The sequence below is a fragment of the Dendroctonus ponderosae genome, unplaced genomic scaffold (genome assembly GCF_020466585.1).
Source record: "Dendroctonus ponderosae isolate FM_Combo_2020 unplaced genomic scaffold, Dpon_F_20191213v2 Dpon_F_20191213_5, whole genome shotgun sequence".
Classification (NCBI taxonomy): Eukaryota; Metazoa; Arthropoda; class Insecta; order Coleoptera; family Curculionidae; genus Dendroctonus; species Dendroctonus ponderosae.
The window spans coordinates 6,293,926-6,318,815 of NW_026018715.1; the positions used below are offsets into that span (position 1 = coordinate 6,293,926).

At 32.5% G+C, this 24,890-nt stretch overlaps 2 protein-coding genes across 2 annotated transcripts in view; one reads left to right on the forward strand and one right to left on the reverse strand.

Annotated features, from left to right (window-relative positions):
- LOC109539609 (polypyrimidine tract-binding protein 2) overlaps positions 1 to 13,556 on the forward strand; it is a gene marked incomplete in the record, with an annotated part of 399,312 nt that extends 385,756 nt beyond the window's left edge. The window contains 7 exon segments of the mRNA XM_048666924.1: positions 1,976 to 2,275; positions 2,713 to 2,930; positions 6,487 to 6,520; positions 7,497 to 7,589; positions 7,851 to 7,992; positions 11,162 to 11,314; positions 11,412 to 13,556. Coding sequence (XP_048522881.1) covers positions 1,976 to 2,275; positions 2,713 to 2,930; positions 6,487 to 6,520; positions 7,497 to 7,589; positions 7,851 to 7,992; positions 11,162 to 11,314; positions 11,412 to 11,544 — 1,073 coding nt within the window.
- Positions 13,557 to 20,216: 6,660 nt separating this feature from the next.
- LOC109539650 (holocytochrome c-type synthase) lies at positions 20,217 to 24,479 on the reverse strand. The gene is made up of 6 exons (XM_019907538.2): positions 24,326 to 24,479; positions 23,988 to 24,224; positions 23,333 to 23,464; positions 22,839 to 23,005; positions 21,282 to 21,491; positions 20,217 to 20,690 (listed from the first exon to the last, which is right to left on the reverse strand). Exons 2-6 carry the CDS (start codon positions 24,207 to 24,209, stop codon positions 20,627 to 20,629), a joined length of 795 nt encoding a protein of 264 aa, XP_019763097.1. The 5' UTR covers positions 24,210 to 24,224; positions 24,326 to 24,479; the 3' UTR covers positions 20,217 to 20,626.
- Positions 24,480 to 24,890: the final 411 nt, after the last annotated feature.

The window sequence follows — 24,890 nt, forward strand, 5'->3', positions numbered from 1 at the left end:
AAAAATATTGTTCGATTCCAAATAGGCTATTTACTGGTTAATAACAAAGCCATAGACAAATCCTCCCACATTCTATTACGCTGACACTACACTGATCGTACACCACAATATAACAGCGAAAGCTATCGAAAAAGTTAAGTCTCAAGTCTAAGTACAAACTGTATAATTTTAATAAAAACGGTATATCAAATAAAAACCAAGATATTGAACAGAAACCTGCATAAGAAGTTCTAGGAGAAATACGAAAAGCGATAAAGGAAAATGCAGAGACATAATCATTCGAATTAGAACAAGTGAAAAGCAAAAAAAGTGTTGCTGGAATCAAGAAAAGATAATAACATACAAAAAAGACCTTACAAACTAAAAAAAAACAAATACCAACCAATCTTAAAGCATTTTAAGACTTCGCATTGAATGTTTGTCTCAGAAACTAAATATCTGTAAGTGGGAAATTGTTTCAACTCCTCAAAAAAACAATCTAGTTTTTACTTGTGAACTAGTAGAGGCGGCAACTTGAATGTTTTATATCATATATTTTTTCGATTTGTAATATCAGGTTTCTTATAAATTACAAAGCATTTCAGTTTCCGGGAAAAAGAGTCTTTCAAAGTTCAAAAGTTTAAAAACGCCTAACAGAATGTAGACAATTAGCAAAATAAATCTGTAGCAGTTGATAGAAACGTTCTTTTGAACCAAAAAATAAATTTAACATAATCAAATAGACAGATCAAAGAGTAGAGATTAGTTAGTTGGTCTTAGATCAGACTCTGAAGGCTTTCACAAATCAAAAGTCAAAGTGTCGGATCAGAAGTTTTCCGGGTTCATAAACCGTGGACCAATGGAACTTATGTGGTGTTGATCTCCATTTTTAAGCACAGAGAAATGGCGTTTTTCTTTGTTAATTTGTTTATGAGATGAGAGAAAAATGAAAAATTGCTGATTTTAACTTCATTTTTTCTCTCTTACTGCAATATTTAAGAAATGTTAACTCCTTTTGAATATATAATCATGTGTAGAGTATAAGTCACATAAGGAGAAAAATGTACGGGGCGTTACAAGATAAACGTTTACATCGATTTAAAAGTCTTTTGGTAGAAGTTTTTAATATAATTAAATACATTTGTTTTTTTTTTATCTAAAATTACCCCGTATCTAGAAGGGTCCAAAATACTAAAACTACAATTGAAGTAAGCTTTATAATTCGAAGATACAAACTTCTCGCATTGATTAGTGCGTACTTAATAGTTTTTCAAAAATAATCGTCTTACCAAAAATATCAGGTTTAATAAAAATTCAAAAGCAACAATTAATCAAAACAAGTAACAAATTACAATCAATTTTCAAACAGTGTACTATTTTCCCTTATGCAGATTAGGCGTGAGTTTAACGATACATTATATATTTTTTGAAATCCCGACGGGAACTAAGGACATTTATAATATTTTTTTGAGATAGCCCGTATATTTTTCTCCATCTATGACTTTTATGCTACAAATAATGATCATTTATGAATGTATCTGCATTTATTTTATATTTTCTATATTAAAAGTGCAAACAAAATGAAGTTGAAATTAGCAGTTGATCAGTTTTATCTGATAGTGTATCTCATAAACCAATTAAGAAAAAATATATCGAGAAGCGTCAATAGTCTTTTCTCTCAAATATGGAGCATAACAGTTTCCGAAATACCCATATAAACGAACAATTTTGCTCGCCCTGTACAGAATTTGTTTGTGACTCTTAAACTCACTTCCACATATTACCTTATAGGGAGCCGATTTTCCTTGGGTCAACTCCCTTAGAAACTAGATGATCAAAGATTTAAAAAAATAAAAAAATCACAAGATCATACGTTTGAGGTATCCCTGAATCCCCTTACTTTAAAAAAATACAATTTTATTGAATAATGAGCCACAATTAACCGGATTTACAATAATATTTCTAATCAAATGTGTTCAATTTTTTTTTGTTCCAGACTCCTTCCAAGCGTTGATCCAGTACCCTGATAAGGAATCCGCACAAGCCGCGAAACAGGCCTTGGACGGACAAAATGTTTACAACAGTTGTTGTACTTTGCGCATCGATTACTCAAAAATGGCCTCACTCAATGTAAAATATAACAACGACAAATCGCGAGATTACACAAACCCCAGTCTACCTACTGGAGACGGTACTGACAATCAGTTGGCCTTAGCCGGAGGATTGGCTGGAGGCCTGGGAGCTGACATACTGCTATTGGCTGCCCAGCCTCGGCTAGCTAGAGAGCGATTGGCAGGTAGGTAATCAGTCATTAAGTAATTTATCAGTACATCTTTGCAATTTGATTTAATGAGCTTCAAGAACAGTATCGGACACGATTCTCAACAAAGCATCTTGTATAACAGCAAAAAAGCAGGACTTTCGTGGCCATTGCCTGAAACTGGCGAGTACTTTGGGCTTTTGGATCGTAGTGGAAAAAAGTAGTTCCTGGCGTTTCGCAGGCATGAGTGCTTTCATCTGCAGTGCTCCGCTCGAAAGCTTCACTACGCTCATCACCATCACCTGCGAAACTTCAGTAAGAATTGTTTTCCTCGACGGCCTAAAAGCACGAAAAACCCACCAGTTTCGTCTAAGTAACAACAGCATGAACAGGCCGAATATCAAATTCTTACAGACTCAGTATCAAGCAAGATGACAATAAATGATTTAATAACTGTAATTTTAAATATGTAGATTCTATTCTTGCTGGTGCACCAGGTGTGTTGAACGCGCCTTTCATTCACGCGGTGGGCTCTCCTTTGGGTGCTCCCTATGCTAATGGAGGAGCGGGATCCATTCCAGGTCTGACCGGCTTTGCCACCCTCGGCCAAACTGCGACAGGGCTGCGCGGTTTGACTACCCCCGGCCTAAGCTTGGCAACTGTCTTGCTTGTTAGCAACTTGAATGAAGAGGTCAGTATAACATGCATTAATTTTTTTTATTAGGGAATTTTCCTCAAACTATTTATAAATTTGGAAATTGTTGTTTTATCTAGAGGCCACCACTTTAGAATTTTGTGGGAGTTTTGCCGGTTTCCGTGAATATACCGCAGAGATAGTTAGGCGATTTACAAAATGCGTAGGGATGTTGTGAAAATGCAGCGAAATAAAAGGCAACCAAACAATGTTCGTTATGGCTGTCCTAATTTATTCACAGACTGTTTGTTGGGTATTTCACCTCAAAATTTTTCTTGCGACACACTTAGGCTCAAGCTGTAAGGGAAAATTCCAATTAGTGAAGAAATTAATTTAAAAAAATACTAAAAAATATGTAAACCAAGCAATATTGGCTTTTATCTCAGTAGAACCTATTTAAATTATTCCAAAAAATCTTCAACAGGGTTTTTTCTTATTAGTTTTAAATACACATTTCAGCACAAAACATTCTCAGTTCACAACCAATTTTCAAAAAGTCACCAATTGAGAAGACTTTTATATTTAATGGTACATATTTAAAAATCCAGTAATTTTATAAAGGGTACTGAGCGCAGACAGACTTATTCGGGAAAAAAGTGTACAACCCAAAACATGTTTTTGCCTATTTTGAATCTTTAATGCCGGTATTGCATGCAGCACTGTTGCCCGATTTATTGGCCAATAAAGTTGGTTAATTATTTTTGACGGTCATTTCCTTTGCCGTCATCGACTTTGGTGCAATTTCAGTAAAACCAACATAATCCGATTTACTAATTTGCTAAATTTATTGAATACAACACAAATTTTCGACATTTTAAACAAAATAACCTACCCTCTTGCTACTTTTCTTCGAAAATTGATGCAAACATTGTCATGGCACAGATAGCAAACAACAAAGAACCCCTTGTAAAAATTCCCAGAAAATGTTTACATTCCGAAATATTCTTCAGCATGCTCGAAGTCCACAATAAATCGTACAATTTATCGTTCGTAGCCCGATTCAACGCTTTTCGCTCATATCTGGTGACCTTTAGTAATTGGCCCAATTTAGTAGCAAATAAATGGGGAAAAATGTGTCGTGTAATACCGAAATAAATCATTAATCCTTTGAATGTATTTGAAATGCCAGAGAATCTTCAAAGCAACTGAATTAAATGTCGGCTTATTCGAGGAAAAATTTAGTTTATATTATATATGTTTATATAGCAGGAAACGCTGCTAAATTTATCCCCATTTTGAAATTATCAAAATAAGGAAACATTGTTTTTGTATGGACATTTGCACATAATTGTTTTGCCACAATTGTATCAATTTGTCTATATTTGTATTTGTCCTAATTTTGTATTTTTTAGGTTTAGGTATTTTTATTCAAACAGTTTTTTGCATTGTAGTGTAAGACTCGACATTAGTTTGCTATCTGCAAAAGTATCAATATTTCAGAAGTTCTAAAACCATCAGGATTCCATGAAATAGTAAAATGTAGCCCTATTAACTTCATTCGTTTCAGTTTGGAGTCTTTGATCGAGTAAACGTAGTTCATGTTTTTAGGTTCTGTAGAAAATACAGTATATGGCAATTTTTTGTTAAATATGTCGCTTTTAACGAATGGTATATACAAGGTGATCTTGACGGAAGGTCAAACTCCTAAAGAAGCGGTAGACAATGTAGTTTTAAAAATTTACAACTCAAACAATATTTATGCAGTTAATATGTAAGACAAGAGAGTTTATTTTTTAATTAATTTAATTTGTGAAGCGCAGAAAGACCTCAAAACTCCAGAGCTTTTTTAATTAATATAAATAAAAATTTGGAGGTGAAATGACTCATCATTCTTCATCAAACATCTCACCATAAATCAAATGTTCACCACTGTTTATCTTAGTTTCTGGTATATAAACTTATAAAATTATGGCACGCATGGAACCGTCCCTGGATTTTTGAAACATCAATTTTCAAACACCCTGTATACTATAATTTTTTTGGTCGACCAAGATGTCCACAAACCAAAATTTCAGAAATCCACATCTACAAAGTCACTTTATTGCTTAAAAATATCACATATTATAATTTCTTAATTAAATCACACAATAAACAGCGTTTGATTGAATAGTTACTACAATAATCAAATTTGATGTTAAATACTTTATTATAATGTAACTTCCTCGTCGCATTGAACATTAGCCTAAAGTTAAGAAAAGTAAATTCATAAATGATGGCATTAACACTTTTTTTTGGTTATTATCACTTTTGGATTTAGATAAGTTTGAATCAATCATCATATTTTTACGTGACAAAAATACATGTATGCCATTCGTCAGCGTATATTAACATTCCAAATGTAAGAAATGTCGACGAGACACCAAAATATACGAATCTAGGGTGCGAATTGAAATTCATTTTGCTAATATTGTGCTCATTACTTAACTTTCCTTAACAGAGCTTGTTATATTATTAATCGAATCCTGCCAGTTTACTAAAACAATAACAACATGTAAAGTAAAGTGAACTGTATAATAAACTTCGACACCTCATTAAGTCAATTAGTGAATTGGTGTAAATAGCACTTAATCATTGAGTTTAGAATTAATTGTCAATATTGTTAATCACTTTAACTGGCTGCTTATTTTTCTTGCTAAAATCCGTTTGCGATTTAGCCTTGCTTTTATTTCAACACCAACCAACGGTTTTAAGTTAAATCTTAAAGATGTTTATACTATGATCATTCCAAAATTAATTATTTTGAGAAAAGCTTTCTTTCCGAACCCAATGGAGACAAATTATCACATGTAAGTTGTTAATTTGTTGGCGAGTTTCAAATTATTTTCACACACTCACATAGTCAATTGTTAGCAGCAAACTTCCATAGACATTAGTGTTTTAATATTTAAATTGCAAATAATTCGTTCTTGAAAAAATCGATTTCTGAGTGAAATTCGAATGTTAAATTGCATAGTTTAAGCAGGATATTAACACTACATTAATAATGAATTATGTAAATGAATAATAAATCAACACCTGTTCAAAATGACGACTATTCATAAGAATACGAATTAAAATTTCTCTGACGAACGAAAAGAGAGAAAATTGTCTTTAACATATGGTTTAAATTAAACATTTCGTACACGTTTATATATTCGGGATCAAGTGCGGTCTGGTTATAGTAGATGCAAGTGCAAGCCAAATTCTTCTTAACGACATTTTACAATTTTAGCAGGGACATGAACCGATACTATGTGATTTAACAGACTTGCCATGAACATAAATTAACACATTTATTCTGTCTTCAAATTGCATATTTTATCAACTGTTTGAGTTGAAATTATTGAATATAACTAACATAGCTTAGACGCTTTAGAAGGTGAAGTCGGAAATAAAAATAGAGCGAAGCCAACGATAACAATATTTTACTGATTTTTTTACTGATAGATTTTTTGTGGTTAAGATTCTAATATGCTGTTTCTCTTTTTTACATTTGCTGCCCTTTCCGGCGGCAAAAATACCGCCTACCTCTTTGTGCCACGTCACATCCTCCTGTCATCTTTCTCTATTGTAGATGGTCACGCCTGACGCTCTCTTTACACTATTTGGTATGTTTTCATACTTAATTATATCGTATTCATTTTAAATGATATAAAATTGTATTATTTTAACCAATTTAAACTGCTTTACTTCATGTATGTTACTATCGTTTGTCATAGTTTGTAGTTACTTTCTCCACTTTATTGCTATTGTCATTTTCATTGTTTCTATAATTTGATTAATTTCGTCGTTTAATACAGAAATACAGTTTTTCAATACAATTAATCATAGTAAATTGAAACTAAAATGTATGCTTATTAGAGAAGCTTTCTTCTTCAAACTTGCTATTTAATTAACATATTGATTTATGTGAATTTATTAAAATACATGCACATTTATCAAACCTTTGATAATTGAGGAACACGTTAGTTACATGTGTGGAGGTTTAATTGGCCTCAACAATTCATATTTATTGTATTGGTTAAAATAGTATGGTTTTAAAAAGTCTAATTTACTAACATAAAACCTGCTACGCTTAAGCGATCAAGTTGAATGTTGCCGCGGTTAAACTGCAATTCGGTAAAATCAATTTAGTAAATTAGACTTTATCGTCATTTTTTACTACTTTCATTTTGTTTGTATTGATTGATTTTGTGTTGTTTTTACAATCTTTCTCTTACTTATTAAGCTTACTGCTTAGATTCATCATCGTTCATTTAAGTTCTAAAACGTACTTGTAATCTTTCTTATGTTATTTCGTAGACTTTTTGTTTTTCAGTTTACGTTATGCATGGCACTGTATGTTTCAAACATGTTTCGTTTTATTGTTTCATTATTAGTGTTCTTTTCATTGCTACTCAGTCCTACCGGGATAGAAGTAACACGTTTTATTTTCAGTTATGGTATTGTTTTCCAATGTTTTTTTTTGGTTTTACGATTTAATCATAGATCCACACATTTGTATCATTTTTTTTACGATACTACGATATTTCTATCCAAGAGTCATAGCGAAGAAAAGCCTTTCATACCTGTTCGCTTTTTTAGGCGTTTATGGCGATGTGCAGCGCGTGAAGATTTTGTACAATAAAAAAGATTCCGCTCTTGTACAATTAGCTGAACCACATCAAGCACATTTAGGTAAGTTGAAAAAGTATTTTGATTTTCTCATATTTTAAAATTGTTCTTAAACGTAAAAGGTAAATGTTTAGTTTTGTGAATTCCCTCAAAACATCTGGAAATTAAAATCACTTGGGTTACTTGCTGAATATACAAATAAAACCTAATATAAAAGTCGCTAATTCTAGTGAGCTTTAGATGCATAATCATAATAATTTAGTCAGAAGGTTTTCTCAAAAATCCATAAAAGATTTGTTGTATTAACGCATTTTTTTCCGGTAGCAATAACTCATATGGACAAGTTGAAAGTATTTGGAAAGCACATTCGAGTGATGTTGAGCAAACATCAATCCGTGCAGATGCCTAAGGAAGGACAACCAGACGCTGGCCTAACCAAGGATTACAGTCAGAGCCCATTGCATAGGTACAAATTACAATACGTTTTAATCAAAAATAAATGTTTCTCTTTTATCACATTTTAATGCATCAAAGAAATGACACTGAAAAAGAGTTTCATATAAAACTTAATCCGGAAAAGATCATAAAAAAATATATTAGACTTTAAACGTAGGGAGTTCGTTCGTTAAATTCGTTTTTGGTTTACAATTACTGTTAATTCTGAGCATAGACGACACATTTGAACGCGTCTATTGATATTTAATATCACCTGCTTTTTACCTTCAATTTTTGGTATGTTACTAGCTCTTTGCTAGACTTGCAACGCGCCTTTGGAAAGCAAGTATAATAAATATCTACAAAATGTTGTAAATGGATTTTAAATAATTCAAAAATTGGAAAAAATGATAACAAAAAAACAATTTAAAAAAATTAATTGAAAAAATTCTGAACTGAAAAAAACAACTCTGAAGTTTTTAGTACCGTTTACAACGTACCGTAAGTTAGAAGCACCGTTTTACATATAAACTCATTATATGTGTCCCAGAAAGCAATCAATTAACGTGCAATAAATAAATTAATGGATAAGTTCTATATGCTTGAGGCGGATTCATGTTTTCACAATCATTTCCTGGATGTTTTCCCGGATGTTCAAAAATTTTTGTCTTATAAAGGCACATCATTTTCTCGTTTTTTTATTATAAAGTGTATCAAATATATCAAAAAGCAACCCTTTTATCAATATTAAAAAAAAAACTTTTGTTCATTAAAGAAAACATGAAACTTAAAACCTTTTGATAAACAATTCGATCTTTATTGTGAAACAAGAGCACGCTATGTCAATTTGTTTGAGATTGACTTGACGTCAAGAGACGTGAGTAAATTGTATTTTTTTTATAAAACCAAAATGTGTGAAACGAAATACCTGATAAAATATTTTGAAAAAATTAATCAATGTCAAATGGGCTTTTTCATCTTACTTCGTTTACATGAATGATTAAATCTTAATATTTCTATCCCAAATAAAAATACACATGAAATAATCTTATCAATTGACAATTTTTGTTTGTCGGTTTATGTCTGAATGTTTTGAGGCAAAATCTGATTTTGTAACTTTGTCTACTAATAAAAAATTAAAATACCAGGTAAATGCGAACTGCAACCGAGTCTTGGCTTGTAAATCGTTAGAGTTATAAAGCAGGAAAAAAATTGTTCATATAAATGTTTTTTGCCCACAAATTACAAGCATGTTCTTAGCACCAGAGTACTAGGAATATTGAATAATTTAGTCGATTTTGAATATATGTTGACAAATAACGGTCTTAGAGCTTCTATTTTTCATGCTGCTCACCTTATAAAATGTTCAATAAACATAATGCATACGGTTGAAATTATATTTATTTATGTGGTACAAGTAGATTGGCTATGTGACAAGCAAGCACCGCCAAAACCGGTTTTGAACCTACTGGTTCTCATGATCTGAGCTTAATTTGCTAATGACCATGATCCAAAATCTTGAACCTTAAAGGGTCTGAATGAAGCAGTGAGAAACTATAATTTCGGAGTTTCATTCATGGCCCTTTAAAGTACAAGGTGACATTAGCAAATTAAGCTTAGATCATGAGGACCAGTAGGTTCAAAACCGGTTTTGGAAGTGTTTGCTTGGGCCAGCCACGCATTTGAGTAATTAATCAATAAACCATTTTGAAATATTTCTACGTGAAATTGTTGTGAGGAAAGTGTTTGTCTGAAAGAGTCGACGTCAAAAATTCACATTCACATTCTTCAAAATCACGCTCCACGTTTATAGGATTTCTTTCAAATCAGGTTTTTAATGATGCGTTGAAAAATTGGGTGTTTTGCATGTTAAATTGTTTTAAGTCTAGAAGGTAGATTTAATAGCGTCTCTCCCGAATAAGATTTTTGTTTTGAGCTCTTCCATAATTGTCGAAACAATCAGTCGTAAATATGGCGGCATTCGTTAAATTACACGTAAAGTTGCTTCGTAGTGAGCCTGTGTAGAGCATGTGTTGGAAAGAAAAAATTAACACCACATTTTTAGTACTCTTATTACTTCAGGAGTAGGTACTAAAAACTTTAAGGGCTTCACAATTTATTTTAAAACTTTCTTACTTTCGTCATTTTTCCGTATATTTAATAGTATGCGAGAAAAGAATTAATAAACATGCTTTGTCACTACGGGGCATTTTTCGTGAGCAGTTACTTACTCAAAGTAGACCTTTAATACGTCGATCCTTTCTAACTTTGTATCTTTTAATTGCAAATTAGTTGGTAAGTTGGGAGATTTTGAAGCAAATTTAATTGGAAATAAAATACAGATTTCAGGAGTGTTTTTTTGGGCTAAACCCAGCTTATAGGCTCTAAATCGGTCCTGGGGGTACCTGAGATAAATATTTCAGAAATCATAAATATCTAGAAAAATCTCGTTTTCAGATTTTGCAATGTTTATGTCGAACATGGGGAAATTTTGAAGAATGAAGGTTTTTAGCGGACAAGGCTCAAAATCTAAAACTTTTTTTTTCGATTACCGTCTAAACACGCCCTTTAATATTTACACATTATTATTATTATTCCTATATGCGTTTTTCACATTTACATACATAAACTGAAAATATGATACAACAATCTATGACCAATTATTCGAGTTTTTTGCTACAGTTTCGCAACATATTAATTTTGAAAAATTTTCCTTTTATACTTTTTGTAAGATACTTAAAATGAACGAATCGGCAATAAACTCAGATTCACACAAAAAAGTATTGGAAAAACTTTAACCTGTTTTATCGTCTGAAATAAATCATACTCGCAAATTTCTTCACGTTTAAACAATGCTGTAAAAACATGTTTGAGGCGCTCAAAAAATTAAGTTTTCTACAAAAAAAAACTAATGCATAGAAAATGTTATTTTTGGTGATACCATTTTAAAGGTGTTGTTTTATTTTATATTTGTTTAAACCAAAATACCGGACTTTCTAATAATCTAATCTAAACAGTTTTCATTTTCCGTAAATCACATTAAAGTTACCCCAATTAACGAGTCGACCTCTAGTTTCGTACTTAAGAGCTCACTGTATGTCAAACAAATGAATAAGAAACCCCCAATATAAGTATTGAATAAAAAAAAATATATAAAAAAATCGATGGAACAAAAACTGCAACAATAGATTTTTTTCTAGGTTTAAGAAGCCGGGCTCCAAAAATTACCAGAACATCTACCCACCCTCTGCGACATTGCATCTAAGTAACATTCCAGCAACCGTCAATGAAGAGGACATTAAGAAGGCGTTCACAGACAATGGTTTCACGGTTAAAGCTTTCAAATTTTTCCCGTAAGTATTCGCCATTTCCATTTACGATAAATCGAATTATAATTGATTTCGGGCATGCCTAATAATCTAATATGCAATTTTTATCTAAAAATCTCAGAAAAGACAAGAAAATGGCCCTAATTCAACTGCCAAGCATGGAAGAAGCCGTGATCGCGTTGATAAAAATGCATAATTTCCAACTATCAGAATCAAATCATCTAAGGGTGTCATTCTCCAAATCGAGTATATAATGCCCTGAAGAGACACAACAGTATTCATTCCATTAGCCCAGTCCGAAAGGTAGCTAATTGACAACGTTACAAAAATCGCGCATATTTATTATCATAATAATATAATGACGCAATTTTTTTGTTATTTAATAGACTGTTTTTGGCAGGTTAAGTTCTTGTGTAAGATTTAATTATATATCAACCGACAAATCAGTATAGAACTCAGTAGGTACTGAACAGTCGGTGAAAATGGAAATGTTCGTAAAAACACCAATAAACTTATTCATATCAAGCTTTATTTGTTCTTACCTTATTTTCTCCATTTTCACTGAACGTTGACTAGAAAATAACTTTTAAAACACTATCTTCAAGAGAAGCATATATTTACATAAGTTACATTTTAATTGTTAGTGTTACGTAATATTTCTATATTTTCTTAATTACTCTATTTTATAAATTACCCCCTATTTTTTCTACATTTTGCAATGGCGCTTGAGATCTACTTCACTGCAGTATTACAATTGCTTTAATTTCGTTGACCAACGGTTTAACAGAATGGAATTAATGTTCGCTGAAGAAGATTGCAAAATTAACGCCGCGATGTTGTTTTTTTGTAAGTTAATATATTTAGAGATGTTTAACGCGTGTTAAATGTATGTATGTGACAGGCCATCTATGTTCAATGTTAACACAGAAGGTATGGCACATAGGTTATTTCATGTGCAATATGATAGGTACGATCTATAATAAGTAAGATAATATCTAAATCTTAGTTCTTTAAAAAAATCTATGAACAGGAGGCATTAAGTCGTGTTAAAAATTATGTAGTCGTGAATCGTGTAAAGGACTGTTTCTTCAGATTAAAACAAATTAAAATGGGGTTGAGCAACGGCATTCACTAGCGGGCATCGTTCATCCAAAATTGAATGAACGCTCAAATCAAAGTGATGGTGTTTGCAGCTCAAGTCAATTAGGTCAGTATTTAAGAGCAGTGGACTTAATGCGCCTCTCGATACGTTAAGGTTTTGAAAATATACATGAAGAAACCTAATTAGTATTATATGGCTAGTAAGTATTATTACATGTCGCGGAGTTTTTTAGCATATTTGGTAGGTTAGCCAGTGAATCTAGTTTAGGATAATCACAGGGTGTAGCCGTACCCTAGAGATATGAATTGCGTTTCTCAAATGAGAGACATTCATATTTTCTTGATACAGGCAATCGTGTTTAAACTAATCTCGAAAAATAAGATGAATCTCAATTACTATAAATACAAATCTGTAGAACTGTCTTGTTCCCCCACTTATGCTCCTCTATCCTTCGAACATGCTTGCCTGAATCTCTGTAAGCTAATCTAATCTAGTGATTATATTTCTTTATAAATATCTATACACTATTCACTTTGACAATCATAAATTTCATAATTTTGTAAATTAAAAGTGTAAAAATGAAAGCGTGAATAAGTTTGCCTGTACAAAAAAACAAAGGAGGTAAAAAATATTACCTTAACAAAAGATGAACAGTGAGTAATCTAAGCCACATGAACAACAAACCTCGTTAATTAAAAATGTCCGCGTTCAATTTATTCTAGTCACTGTATCCAATATTTCAACATTTCATTCGAGGACTAACTATTGATTATCTAAATTTCCGACTTCATGCTCTACTTCCTTCCGTTTTTTGTATAATCAAAATTCTCTGTTGTCGAATGACATATCACGCAAGCAAGCATTTGCCAAATTCGAAGTCAATATCTACAATATAATAACTGTGTGACTGTATGTTTTTGAAAGATATATATTTTTTAACGTTTGCCTTTTAAGTCCGCAGAATCGCATTCTTCTTTTATTAAAATACATAAGTTCGCTGTTTAGATTTTGTTTTCGCTTTTCTTCTGTATTCGATTTTTAATGCTTCTCAGGTTTATTCTTAGTTTTCTTGTATTTACCTATATGACCGTATATTATTGCATTTATTCTTTTTAGTTATGTTACTTGATTTGTAGTTGATTAAATACAACTTTTCAAGTATTATTTTGTTTATTTTTTTTTCTGTTGCATTGTTTTCTGTCTGTTTGATTGGTTCTTCTGAAAATAGACAATTTCCTTGCAAATTATTAGTATTAGGGTTGATCGTAAGTACGTGTGGACAGTTACCGATGATACAAGCAAGCGACTAGTTTTGTAATTAAATTTCCGGGTTTATTTCAGTATGCAATAAGAAGATTTCACATTTGAAAAGTGTGCTGGTATTATCATAAACTGGAGGCTTGAATAACAACATATGTATATGTCAATAGATAATGAGAATACAAGAACCCAAATGACAAGTCAAAACCGAATTTGAAATGTATATTTTTGATAAATAAAATATATACATTTAATTACCTGATAAATCCTGTTCAAAAACAGGAGATTTCCTTTCTATCGTCTCGGCTTGACTCAAGTACCTTGAATCTATTGAAAACTCTCATCTCTTTTACTGTGAAATTAATGGAAGATTTTACGGAATTTGCAATTTGCAGTTTTTTACGCCATATAATTTTGGCAAATTATTTGTTGAGCTTGTTTCACATTAGGTTATACAGGGTAAAACGGAAATATAAGTAAATGTTGATATTGTCTAAGGCCTATGCAATGAGCCAACATTAGATAATATTTCACCTTCTTGAATATCTCCTAACATGGGCGAATGAATACTTTTTTCACGCGAATTTTGAATTCGAACACATTCAAAGTCAATTTTACTATAAGCATTTCTACAGGGTGATGGAGGGCAACGAAGTAGCCGCAGTTTCGGCCCCTAAGAGCATTAAAAAAACGCTTCGATACATCAATTTTCAACGATACCCGTTGGCCAGGGTGAGGCGCGCCCTCAAAATCCTAAATGGAGTAATAAGTCCAGTTGCATCTTGTGTGGAAGGCTTTTAATTCCAGTCCGAAATCTAAATGGTTTGGCCAGGGCTGGATTTGGCTATCCTCCAATAACGCAATAAACAATAAAAAATGCAGTTATTCGGACGGATACCAGCCCCTGAAAGTCCGTAATACGAATCGTTTAGCAAAAAAGAATTTGATAACATTTTTAAATTTGAAAAAAATAGCCCGAAATCTAAATGGTGTGGCTAGGATCACTCACTAAAAGTAATGTTAAACTTAACAAAAGCTGCATTATAGCACCTGAAAAAAAAATAAAAATCAGTATTATTACATAAACTTAAAAAAGAAAAAGAAATAGAAAACTGAATAAAACTTTAAATGTTTCTCGAAACCTCAACTCAGTTCAAGTTAAGGATTTTATAGATTAATAATGCTTACCTGCTTTTTGGAAACTTGAGCTTCATTCTCCATTGTCTATCCATTAAACTTCAAAAAACACACACTACGCACAACACACAATGAGAATCCACACAAAGTTGAAAATAAATGTGGATTAAACTCAGCAATTAACCGGTAAGATGATCGACCATTCGTGCCTAAATGGCACTAAATTGTTAGTTTGATCCCGTTTATGAACAAAGAACCGACGACCGTCCCTTGCCCATAATAGGCTGAAGTAAAGGTTCAGCTTTCCGATAAAATTCATGCGAAATTAAGGTGGTTATCACATAAAAAACACACCGAAGTTCAGAACTTAGATAATGATATAATCGTTTTGCTCGCTGGCCCTGACTAATTGTATTGTTCTGCTGTTCGAGTTCAGTTTTTTTCTTATTGACGATTTTCTACAAGTTGCCAGTCCGCGATCGATCTGGTTTGGAAATTTAGCATAAACAAAGTTGCTTTTTCGGGTAAAGATAAGCAAACATCGCCGAGCATGGGGCGACTTTTGAATCCTTAATTAAATACTCGCTCTCCGGTCAATCGTTTGCTAATTGTCATGAAACGTGAAAACCTTTTTAGCTTGATCTATTGTGAGAGGCTGTACAGTTTTTAGCAGATCTAGCAGAATCAAAGTAAACCATTCGCAAAATATGCCATGATTTGTGAATGCTGCTCTTTGATTGCACTATTAAGAGCGACGGAAAATTCGCACACTTACTCAACGGCAAGCTTTCCTTTAAAAATTCATAACTTCCCATTTAGATCAAGTAGCAACTTGAAACTTTCACACCCTATAGAAGACTCATGTGGTTAACAGCGCGGAAATTTCCACTTCAATCGCACTAAAGTCTGATTTTATTAAAGGAAGTTATCAAACAATCGCTCTTTTTTGCAGTTTACAAAAATGGGAAAAGTACTTACAATAAATTTATAAATGAGTCAATTCTTTGAGAACCGCCAACGTAAAATAATCATAACTTATAAGGGCAGGGAATTGAAAGCCCGTTCAAACAAGGTGTAACCTGATCAACTATTCCTTTTAAGATTCTGGTGGTTGGCCTCACCCTGACCAGGTTTCCCATTCCCAACGAAAATTGAGATCCGAGTGTTTTTTCTTTTAATACTCTAAGATCCCGTAATAGCTGCAGTTTCGATTGCTTTGAGCCACCATGTATAAATAACTGTACATATTCTAACTTGATTGTTTCATTCACTATTGCACAGTTGTTGAAGTTTAGATGATATATTTTATAAAAAGTTGTTACGCTATAGAACGAAACTGCAAATTGCAAAATGCGAAAAGTTCCGCAAAAAATTCACCATCAAACTCTATTTTCAGAAGCATCAAAGATATGTGATTGGTGTTAAGAGCGTGAACTGGCACACGCGTATGTTGTAATAAATAAAATTAATAAAACATGATAACGGCAAACGTGCCTGACCGTGGGATCAAGTTGAAACAAATCATTTGAAAGATATCTATTTAAAACATAACACCCAATAAGAAAAGGACATAATATATCTAAACCAGGCGTATATCTATCTATATTCCCATTATACTCTAAACTAATTAATAGTAATACCTTAGATAATCTTTAGAATTAATAATTGTAGGAAACGTTAGCTTAAACTATGGGCACAATTTAAATTAACCAACAAGATGAATTTAATCTTTTTGCACCGTTAAGCATTATACGTTTAAGGTACCTACTTGCTTTACAGGGCCGTTTTAAGCCCTAGATAAGGGCTTCCCTATATTCGATTTAACTGAAACCTACTTTATTGGTCTACTACATTTGAGAAGGGAATCGGATTTTCCGAAAATTGAAAATCCAACAACAGAAAAATCGTATCAAATAATAGAAAAACGTTAAATCTGAACTAAATTTCAAAAGATCGACAATCAATCAATACAGCAAGACGCACTAAAAGCAATCACAAAAATATCCACTTCTCTTTTCAAAGATGCGAAAAACAGTGTAAGGATGTATCATGCAAAGTTACAAACCAATAATAATAATAGCAAAAAGTTTGTTCGTTTTATTATTATGTATCGCATTGAGTAAGTTCTGGTAGAGAATCCTTACACTGAGAACCTCAAAAACGTTCAGGTTTTATCTCAAAGAAAGGTTGTGTTTCAAAATAGTTTCTGCTCACAATTTTCGCTAAAATAGTAGTTAAGAGATAAGTGACGGTCCGATAATCGTTTGTGAATAAACAGGTTCTTGTAGAAATGAAAATCTTTATGTTGAATTAAAGGAGCTGAACTCACTAGTGTTAATTTTCGCAATAGAAATATTGAGAATTTCTACAAGAATCATGCTAAAGGCAATCATATTTTAGGAGTTTCGATATCGTTTGCGACACCTAATACTAAATTGGCTTTTTGAATCCACCATCAATCTCGGGTGCCAAGATCAGTATTAATCAGAACGGCCAGTTCAGTTGGTTTAATTTGTAAATTAGACAATTACTAATTTGTATGGGTAAGATAACATAATATATTTATTTAGTTGAAGATTGTCTATATCATGTAATCGAATACATATTATATCTATATCAACTATATATTGATTCTGAAAGTTTTAGAGTTATTCTTGGTCATTTTACAATAAAAAAAGTTGAAACATTTTTCTTGATGTTTTATTCTTTCCTTTATCCCAACAAGTCCGAACATTAAATATAGAACTCCCCAAGAATACCCTCAATCAGCGGCGGTTCCTCAATAAATACCCATGCGCACGTGAACTCACAAATTTTCATATTATTCTTTAAAAAACGTTTAAATTGTAATATTAAATATCTATTCATTCCAAAAGCTATTCACCAAAAATAAAAATTTGATTTTCAGCTGATCATTGTGCGCCCTTACGACGTGCACGGCTTTTATTTTATTTGAAAGATTTTTGGCCGTAACGTCCAGAAAACATTATCATCCACCGACTTTGTAGACTGTGCATCCTTTATGCTGGAAACAGAGATCGATTAAAAAGTTATTCCAGTTTTTGTCTTTTCCTAGCTTTCTCTTCAATTTTAATTTTTGTCTTCTGGATGACGCAAATACTTATATGATCATTAGGAAAATAATCCGAAAGAAAAAGATGAAATGGAAGTGCGCCGGAAACAAACGCAGAATAAATTGGAAAACAGGTAAGAAACTTAGGGCAGAATTAACACAAACTAAAAAAAACAAACAGATCGAAAAAATACAAAATAAGAAAATTTCATTTAGGATAAAAAATTATTTGAAACTATTGATCCTCTAAGCGAACAGCGACATTTTAGACACAGAACGCAAATCTATATTTTGCAAAAATGCATTGAACATTTAAAGAAAAAATTAACGGATGGTTTTGCGTTAATTTAATGGATGAATTTCGAACAGTTTTAAACCTAAAAAGGCGAACACTGAGATAAAAAGAAATCATTAAAATAGGCCATGAATAAGTGCTAAAGTAGTTTTTTCTCTAAACAGTTCAAAAGCTATCTTTACTGCTCAGCTTCGGTTGACGACTTATCCAATCGATCACGCTATCAAAAATTCATTGCGACTGAACAAATTCGCCGGCAGAGACAATATAAGAAAATATAATCTATGGAAAATATCGATGATTCTTTAATCTTTCTTTTTTTTTGGCTTGTAACATTCCGCAAACTAAAAATTGCTAAAAAAACTGACTAGAAAGACAATTTTGGAGACGCTCTATCAGCAAGGTAATTAAGACTAATCAGCAATTTTCAAGCGTTTGCCAGCCAAGTAATTGTGAGTCCTTTATAAAAGTATAAGCATGTTTGCTAACCGCTAATAGCCAGAAGAAAAAAATTCTAAATCGCGAAAGAATCGATATTTAACAGAAAAATTATTAACAAAAACATAAAATGCATAATACGATTTATTTGGCCCACCCAAATTACATAGAACACACACACCAAATCCTCATAATTGTGGGTCAGTCGCTGTTCAAAATGTCGCCATGAACATAAAGCGATCTTCAATTATTTGCAATTTTTTTTGTATCTAAATCATGCCAAAAAATATTGTCTAAATCACTTGAAGCAGTAACGATAACGATAACGGTTATAGCGAGATACTAAAAGGAATAAAATGTAATCAAACAGCACACAACAGAACTAGAAGAATATTTTCTCAAGCCTGTATAATGTGCTTAAAATCCACATACACTCACTAGGTTGAGGTAATATCCGCTTATATTCTCAACTTTTGAAAACCTTGATATTGACAATCTAAATTTTTATAGTTGCCATTATATGGAGATGAAGATTATAACCATGATATGGACCTGAAGATAAAAAAGTGTAAATGTTCCAACTGAAAATGATCCATACAAGTGAATTCATTTTGTATATTTGACTATACCTTATAACAGTCTTGCAAAAATGAAACCAAATTGATACCCAAACATAGTTTCGTTAATGGAATTGGTGTTCAATTACGATTTGAAAACTCCACAAAAATAGTGAAGTGAAAAAGTGAAGTAATACTTACTCACCAAATTATATTACTAAGAAAACCAGAAACAATTAAAATCATAATACATCAAACACAATTAAAAGGGTGACTTAGATGGTACAGAACAAACAAGTAAAAATAACACAAAGTAAATTAAAAAAAAACATAACAAAATAATCAAAATAATTATTAACGCACACTGAGAGGAATTTGCATCAATTTTGTAACAAAAACAGGAGGTTTTCCTTAAATCTTAAAATTGCTTATGGGGCACGCATTTATGACTGAGTATCAGTAAGTATACTATTTTCAAACACACTCTACGATACAAAAAAAGATACAAACAAAAATATAATAAAATAAGCAAGTGCTGATGAAACTCGCACGTAAAAAGTTTCTCAATAATTCCGTTCAGAGAAGAGATTCCGTCAATTTCCGATGCGATACGATAACACGGGCAAATTTAGCAAGTCTTATTGAAGATTAGCAGAAGACAGAAGAACTAAACGTGAGTCAAATAACAATTGTTTAAAGAAAAATCCGGAAAGAGTGTTGTTAAAAGCATTTAATACAAAACAATACAATAAAAGTGTGATATATTTTAATAAATAACGTCATAAAGTATAGGTATATTTAATTTTTCGTAAAATTACGTAATCTAACAATCGCAGGCTCAGAAAATGCGAGCTTTAACTTTAATTTTGCACCTAGTTCAGTCACGTCCCGAATAATTGGTAAAATAACCAAAATCCTTCACCTTCAACCTTCTTTGAGCAGTTCAAAAAAAACGCATTAACTAGTCTAAGCGCTTTCAAGTTATGGATACTGATTAGTATATGCTAAATTGGATGATTAATGTAATTGTGAAAAAACGGAATAGGAAAAAAAGTTATATCGTCATAGTTGTAATGTATTTATTGAATATCTAAGTGGGGATATTGTACTCATGTAACTCTAACATGGTATATGAACATTGAATGATTCATTGTTAAATAACTATATAACCATCAGAAAACGAATGCTGAAACTTGAAACGTTAATCATATAATTAAGTACCCTTTACTTGTCAACTGAGAATCACTGAGACGAAAATTGAATTGGCAGAAATTTAGTATAAATTAAGTATAGCTACATGTAAGGTACTTCTGTAAGTGATTCTAACTCACCACTAGCGGAAATTAAATCCGGAATTAAAACATACCATCGTTTTTTCAACTGATTCTACCCGTAACACTGGCACATAAACAATTTATTAATATAATAAATACGCACAACGAAAGTAGTATGATGATTGATGTATAGTGCTGTTTTACTCGTTACTGTAGAACCATCTCCACCAAGCTACTTTCATTCTGTCCCAAACATTTTCGGCGCTGAAAATGTAACATAGTTAACTTTATGACCAGGTCATTTGTCTGTATTAAGCAAAACCCACCATTCCATAATATTACTGGAACTATTGCAAAGCGGAAAACCACAAAGTTCGCATCAAAATAGCAAATAAAAACCAAACGAAATGCCACTTGGATTCAAAGAAGCTAAATCTTATACAACCAACTAGTACTACTGTGACTAGAAATGCGGAACTGTATAGAGATAAGAAGCGTCTTGCTTCTGGACACAGTCCATAATGCATAAAGGTGGAACTATTTACCTAATTTAAAAACGCAAAAGCATTGAAGAAGCGAAGAATGCGCTTAGTCACTATCTCGCATATTTTGTAATAACTAAATAAAATATCTTGAAGCGCTACCAAAACCGCAAACCAGTACAGAGGGGTGCAAGCACTAATCAAGCCGCATTAAATTTTCCATTAGCTTAGTTACGTGCAATTGACTACAAGAAATTTAGCAATTTTTCTCCAACATTTGCCACATCAGGATGCATATTATCTTGTTGCTTAACAAGTATTGTGCAGTCACATAAAAGCCTCAATCAATCAAGACAATTAGCTTAGCACTCACCTGTCCATTGCTGGTCTCACATCCAATAGCGCAAACTGGTGCCTGTTATTAACTTTGCCTCCATCATAATAATCGATCACATATCTTACGTCTTTGCCACACCTATCCACTATCCAATCATGTCGGTCGAATGGTAGCTCATATCCCATGAGCTGCCGTATTCGAGCTCTCGGACTATAATCCGCCGCTTTTCCACCAAAACTTTTTAACCTGAAACAAATTGTTTTACGATAAGTTCCCAATTTAGATGGCAAATATTGTAAGACTTGGATAGTATTATACTGTAGTAGTTGAAATTGCAATTCTATATCATACGGAAATGATCTAAATTTACAAACTCTGAAGATTTGGAATGAAGCATCGGTGCAAGAAGAAAATCGGTGTTAATTGAAGTGAAAAAAACGTCGCTAGGGCACTCGAAGATATTCGATAAGGCAGAAAAAGTTTTAGACAGCCTGCTAAAAATTATAAAATTCCAAAATCCACCTTACACGATAAGAAAAAAGGAATAAAAACGAAAAAACATGCAGGACAGTGCCTAAATTCACAAGAAGAGAAACTTAATAAGAATAAGAATACACCTCTTACCAGGTGCTAAGACCATTTTTAACGCTTACTAAAAGGTTGTCCGCCTTTACCCCACACATAGGGCTAAAGGCGGACACTTTATCTAAAAAAAATTAGGGGGGAATAATAAGTGCTCTTGTTTTATTATGGAATTCGACAAAGGAGACACGGAAGACTTCAAATTATTTTATTGGAAATTTTCTTTTCAAAATTGTACTTTTGACAAAACTTAGGACAAGGCTTAAGGCAAAACTGAAAAAATCGTCCGACTTCACCCCGGACGACTGTACTCAGTAACAAGTATTCTTCGTTACAATTAAACATAATTAAATAAAATATTTTTTTGCAAATTGCAGTTTTATTTCCATCAGGGTGGAAGTGTTAACCGATAACTATTAATCTGGTGGGTTTTATAACCGCTTCTGCATGTTTCTGTCATTATTTGTATTTTATTAGACAAAGTGTTTGATCAACCACTATTTTTATAATTAAGAGCGAGAGTAGTTTGGATTCGTTATAACGTGGGTTTTTAAACACCAAATTATGGTCACAGCCGGATTGCGCAATATTTTTCATTAAAATTCCGAGCAGAAACCGAGAAAGAATAAAAACGATAATTTGTTAATAGAAAATCACAACAGTATTGAATAAACTTGATATTGATCCACAACCAAACGCGCTAATTAGTCGTAGACAAAAACATTAAACAATAAAACAAAAATGAAATAAGACAAGCAAAACTTTCATGACTAGGATGTGACACAGTTGCAGTATTAATTTCAAATATAGAATCGGCATCATCGTATAATCAACCCATAATCAACCCTTTTAATTTTTAAATCGATAAAGCTTTGATTTTTTTGATTTATTTTTTTGCTGATTTTTCAATAAAAATCAGCAGATGTAAAAATGGACAGGCAAAAATCCAATGACCATTCTTTTTATTTAAACTTCTAAGTAGAAGAAAACAGATTTTACTATAAAGCTTACCTTGGATCCATACATTCACCCGCATGTAGAGCTTCCCACTTCAGCACTTCTTTCCATGCCTGTTCGTTATTCGCATTATGAATGTTGATAATATCGTTCATGTCCTTTTGACTGATATCTTCGTCATTCCACTTCCATCCCTTTCTTAGCATGGCATTCCAAAACATCTAAATAAGCAAATAGAGAATAAAAAAAAAACCCAAAATTGAGAGTAATGTTAGAGTTCGCTCAGTACTTTGAAAAAATCATATTTATTACATCGATTATGGTGCAATTTTAATAAATTGGTTTATAGTTTCTGCATAACTGGGCAAGTAAAGTTTTCACTTTTTGTCCGTAGAAATATTCCACATGTACTCATTAAATAATATTTGATTTCGACCAAAACTAATATGAAAAAATGTTCATTCGGTAAGAAAATTATGCCGAAAAAATAAATGAACTTCGCAGACCTTCTGTAATGAGCAATTTTAATAATATTAAGTGCCTCTTACCTGAGCACTCGGGTATACCCAGAATGGGCCTTCACCTTCTTTAACAATAGCCTTTGGTATGGTGGAAGTTTGCCGATCTGTGGATAGAGGAAATGGTTGTCCGGGAGAAGGCTTTTGATTAGCCGGACCCATCTGGAAAAGATAATAAAATACTAATTAATTTGATAGACAAATGAAAACACTCAATTATCATCAATTAATGAACTATAATTTTACCATGATGTAATAAAATACGCAAAAGAAAAGGTTGTGTTATGAGCAAAGCGCTAAAATTTTGGATGGTGAATGGAACCTAAAGGTTAACAGTACCAAGACTCCACTTATTAATTTAATGTTTATTTCTGTTTGAATTCAAATTATTTTTGTTATGTCGTTTTTACTCAGTAAAATCAACAATTAATGGAAAAACTGTGTACCTATGTTTAGAAAGTGATGTCCAGTGGACGCGTGAAATGATGTGAATTTGATGAAATTCAGCCTATTAGGTTTGGATTAGATTCTCCTAACTCGAGTAGATAAACAGTACGTGATTTCAACAGCCTTTTGCAGCTGTTTCTGAATGCGCAATATAGCAAAACTCAAATTGTGCTAACGCCAAGACAATAAAGCCTTGCCGCAAGCCAACAGTTATCTAAATATACACTTTTAAACGTACCATATTTAAGGGGTTGATGTCGCCTTGCCCTCCTTGTACCGGACATTCTGAAGATGCAGGTTCCTGCTTTTTATGCATTGGACACTCCGCCGGGATAGCGCCCGAGTAATTTTTTATATCAAAATGATGTTTGTGTGGAATTTGAGATGCATTTTGCACAGGCTCATTCGGACGAACGATTTGAGCAGCGGCTACTTCAGCAGCCGAGACAGTGTTTCCCATAGTTCTTTAATAGCTCTGGAATTCACAAAAAAAATGCGAAAAGTTACATAATGAGAACATTGATTCTAAGCAGGCAAATGCTTTTTTGATTCATTTTCACATGGTTCGATAATCACCTATCAGTAGTATCTAGCTGGACCAAATTGTTACAAGCGTTTTTAACAGCAAATCATTGAATTTGAGTTTGATTTTTAAGCACTCTCGAAACTGTTCTCAATTTTCTTGGCCGAAAAGTGCGGTTAGAGGCATGCAAAGTAAGTTAAAACGAGTGAGAACTAGTTGAAACACGTTTAAAAACTGCGCAAGGTTGCCAAACTGAAGCACCAACTACGGAATGACATTACACAATTTATCCATTTGTAGGCAATCGATTATACCGTAACGTGTGTAGGTGGAGGCATTGATTATACTAATGTTATTAAAATGAACATAATGAATGAATAATTTTTAAGAATAGTTGTTGTCTACTTATTGAACTATTGGAGGATAGCAGTTAAAACTTTGCGTGTGATCTTTGCCCAGCCATTTAGATTTCGGGCTGTTTTTTCCAAATTAAATTTTTTTAACAATTTTTTTTTTCTTAAACGATTCGTGTTAGAGTTTTCCTAGGGCTAGAATCCGTCCGACTAATTGCACTTTTATTGTCTATTGCATTAACAATTTAATTAATCTAAAATAAAT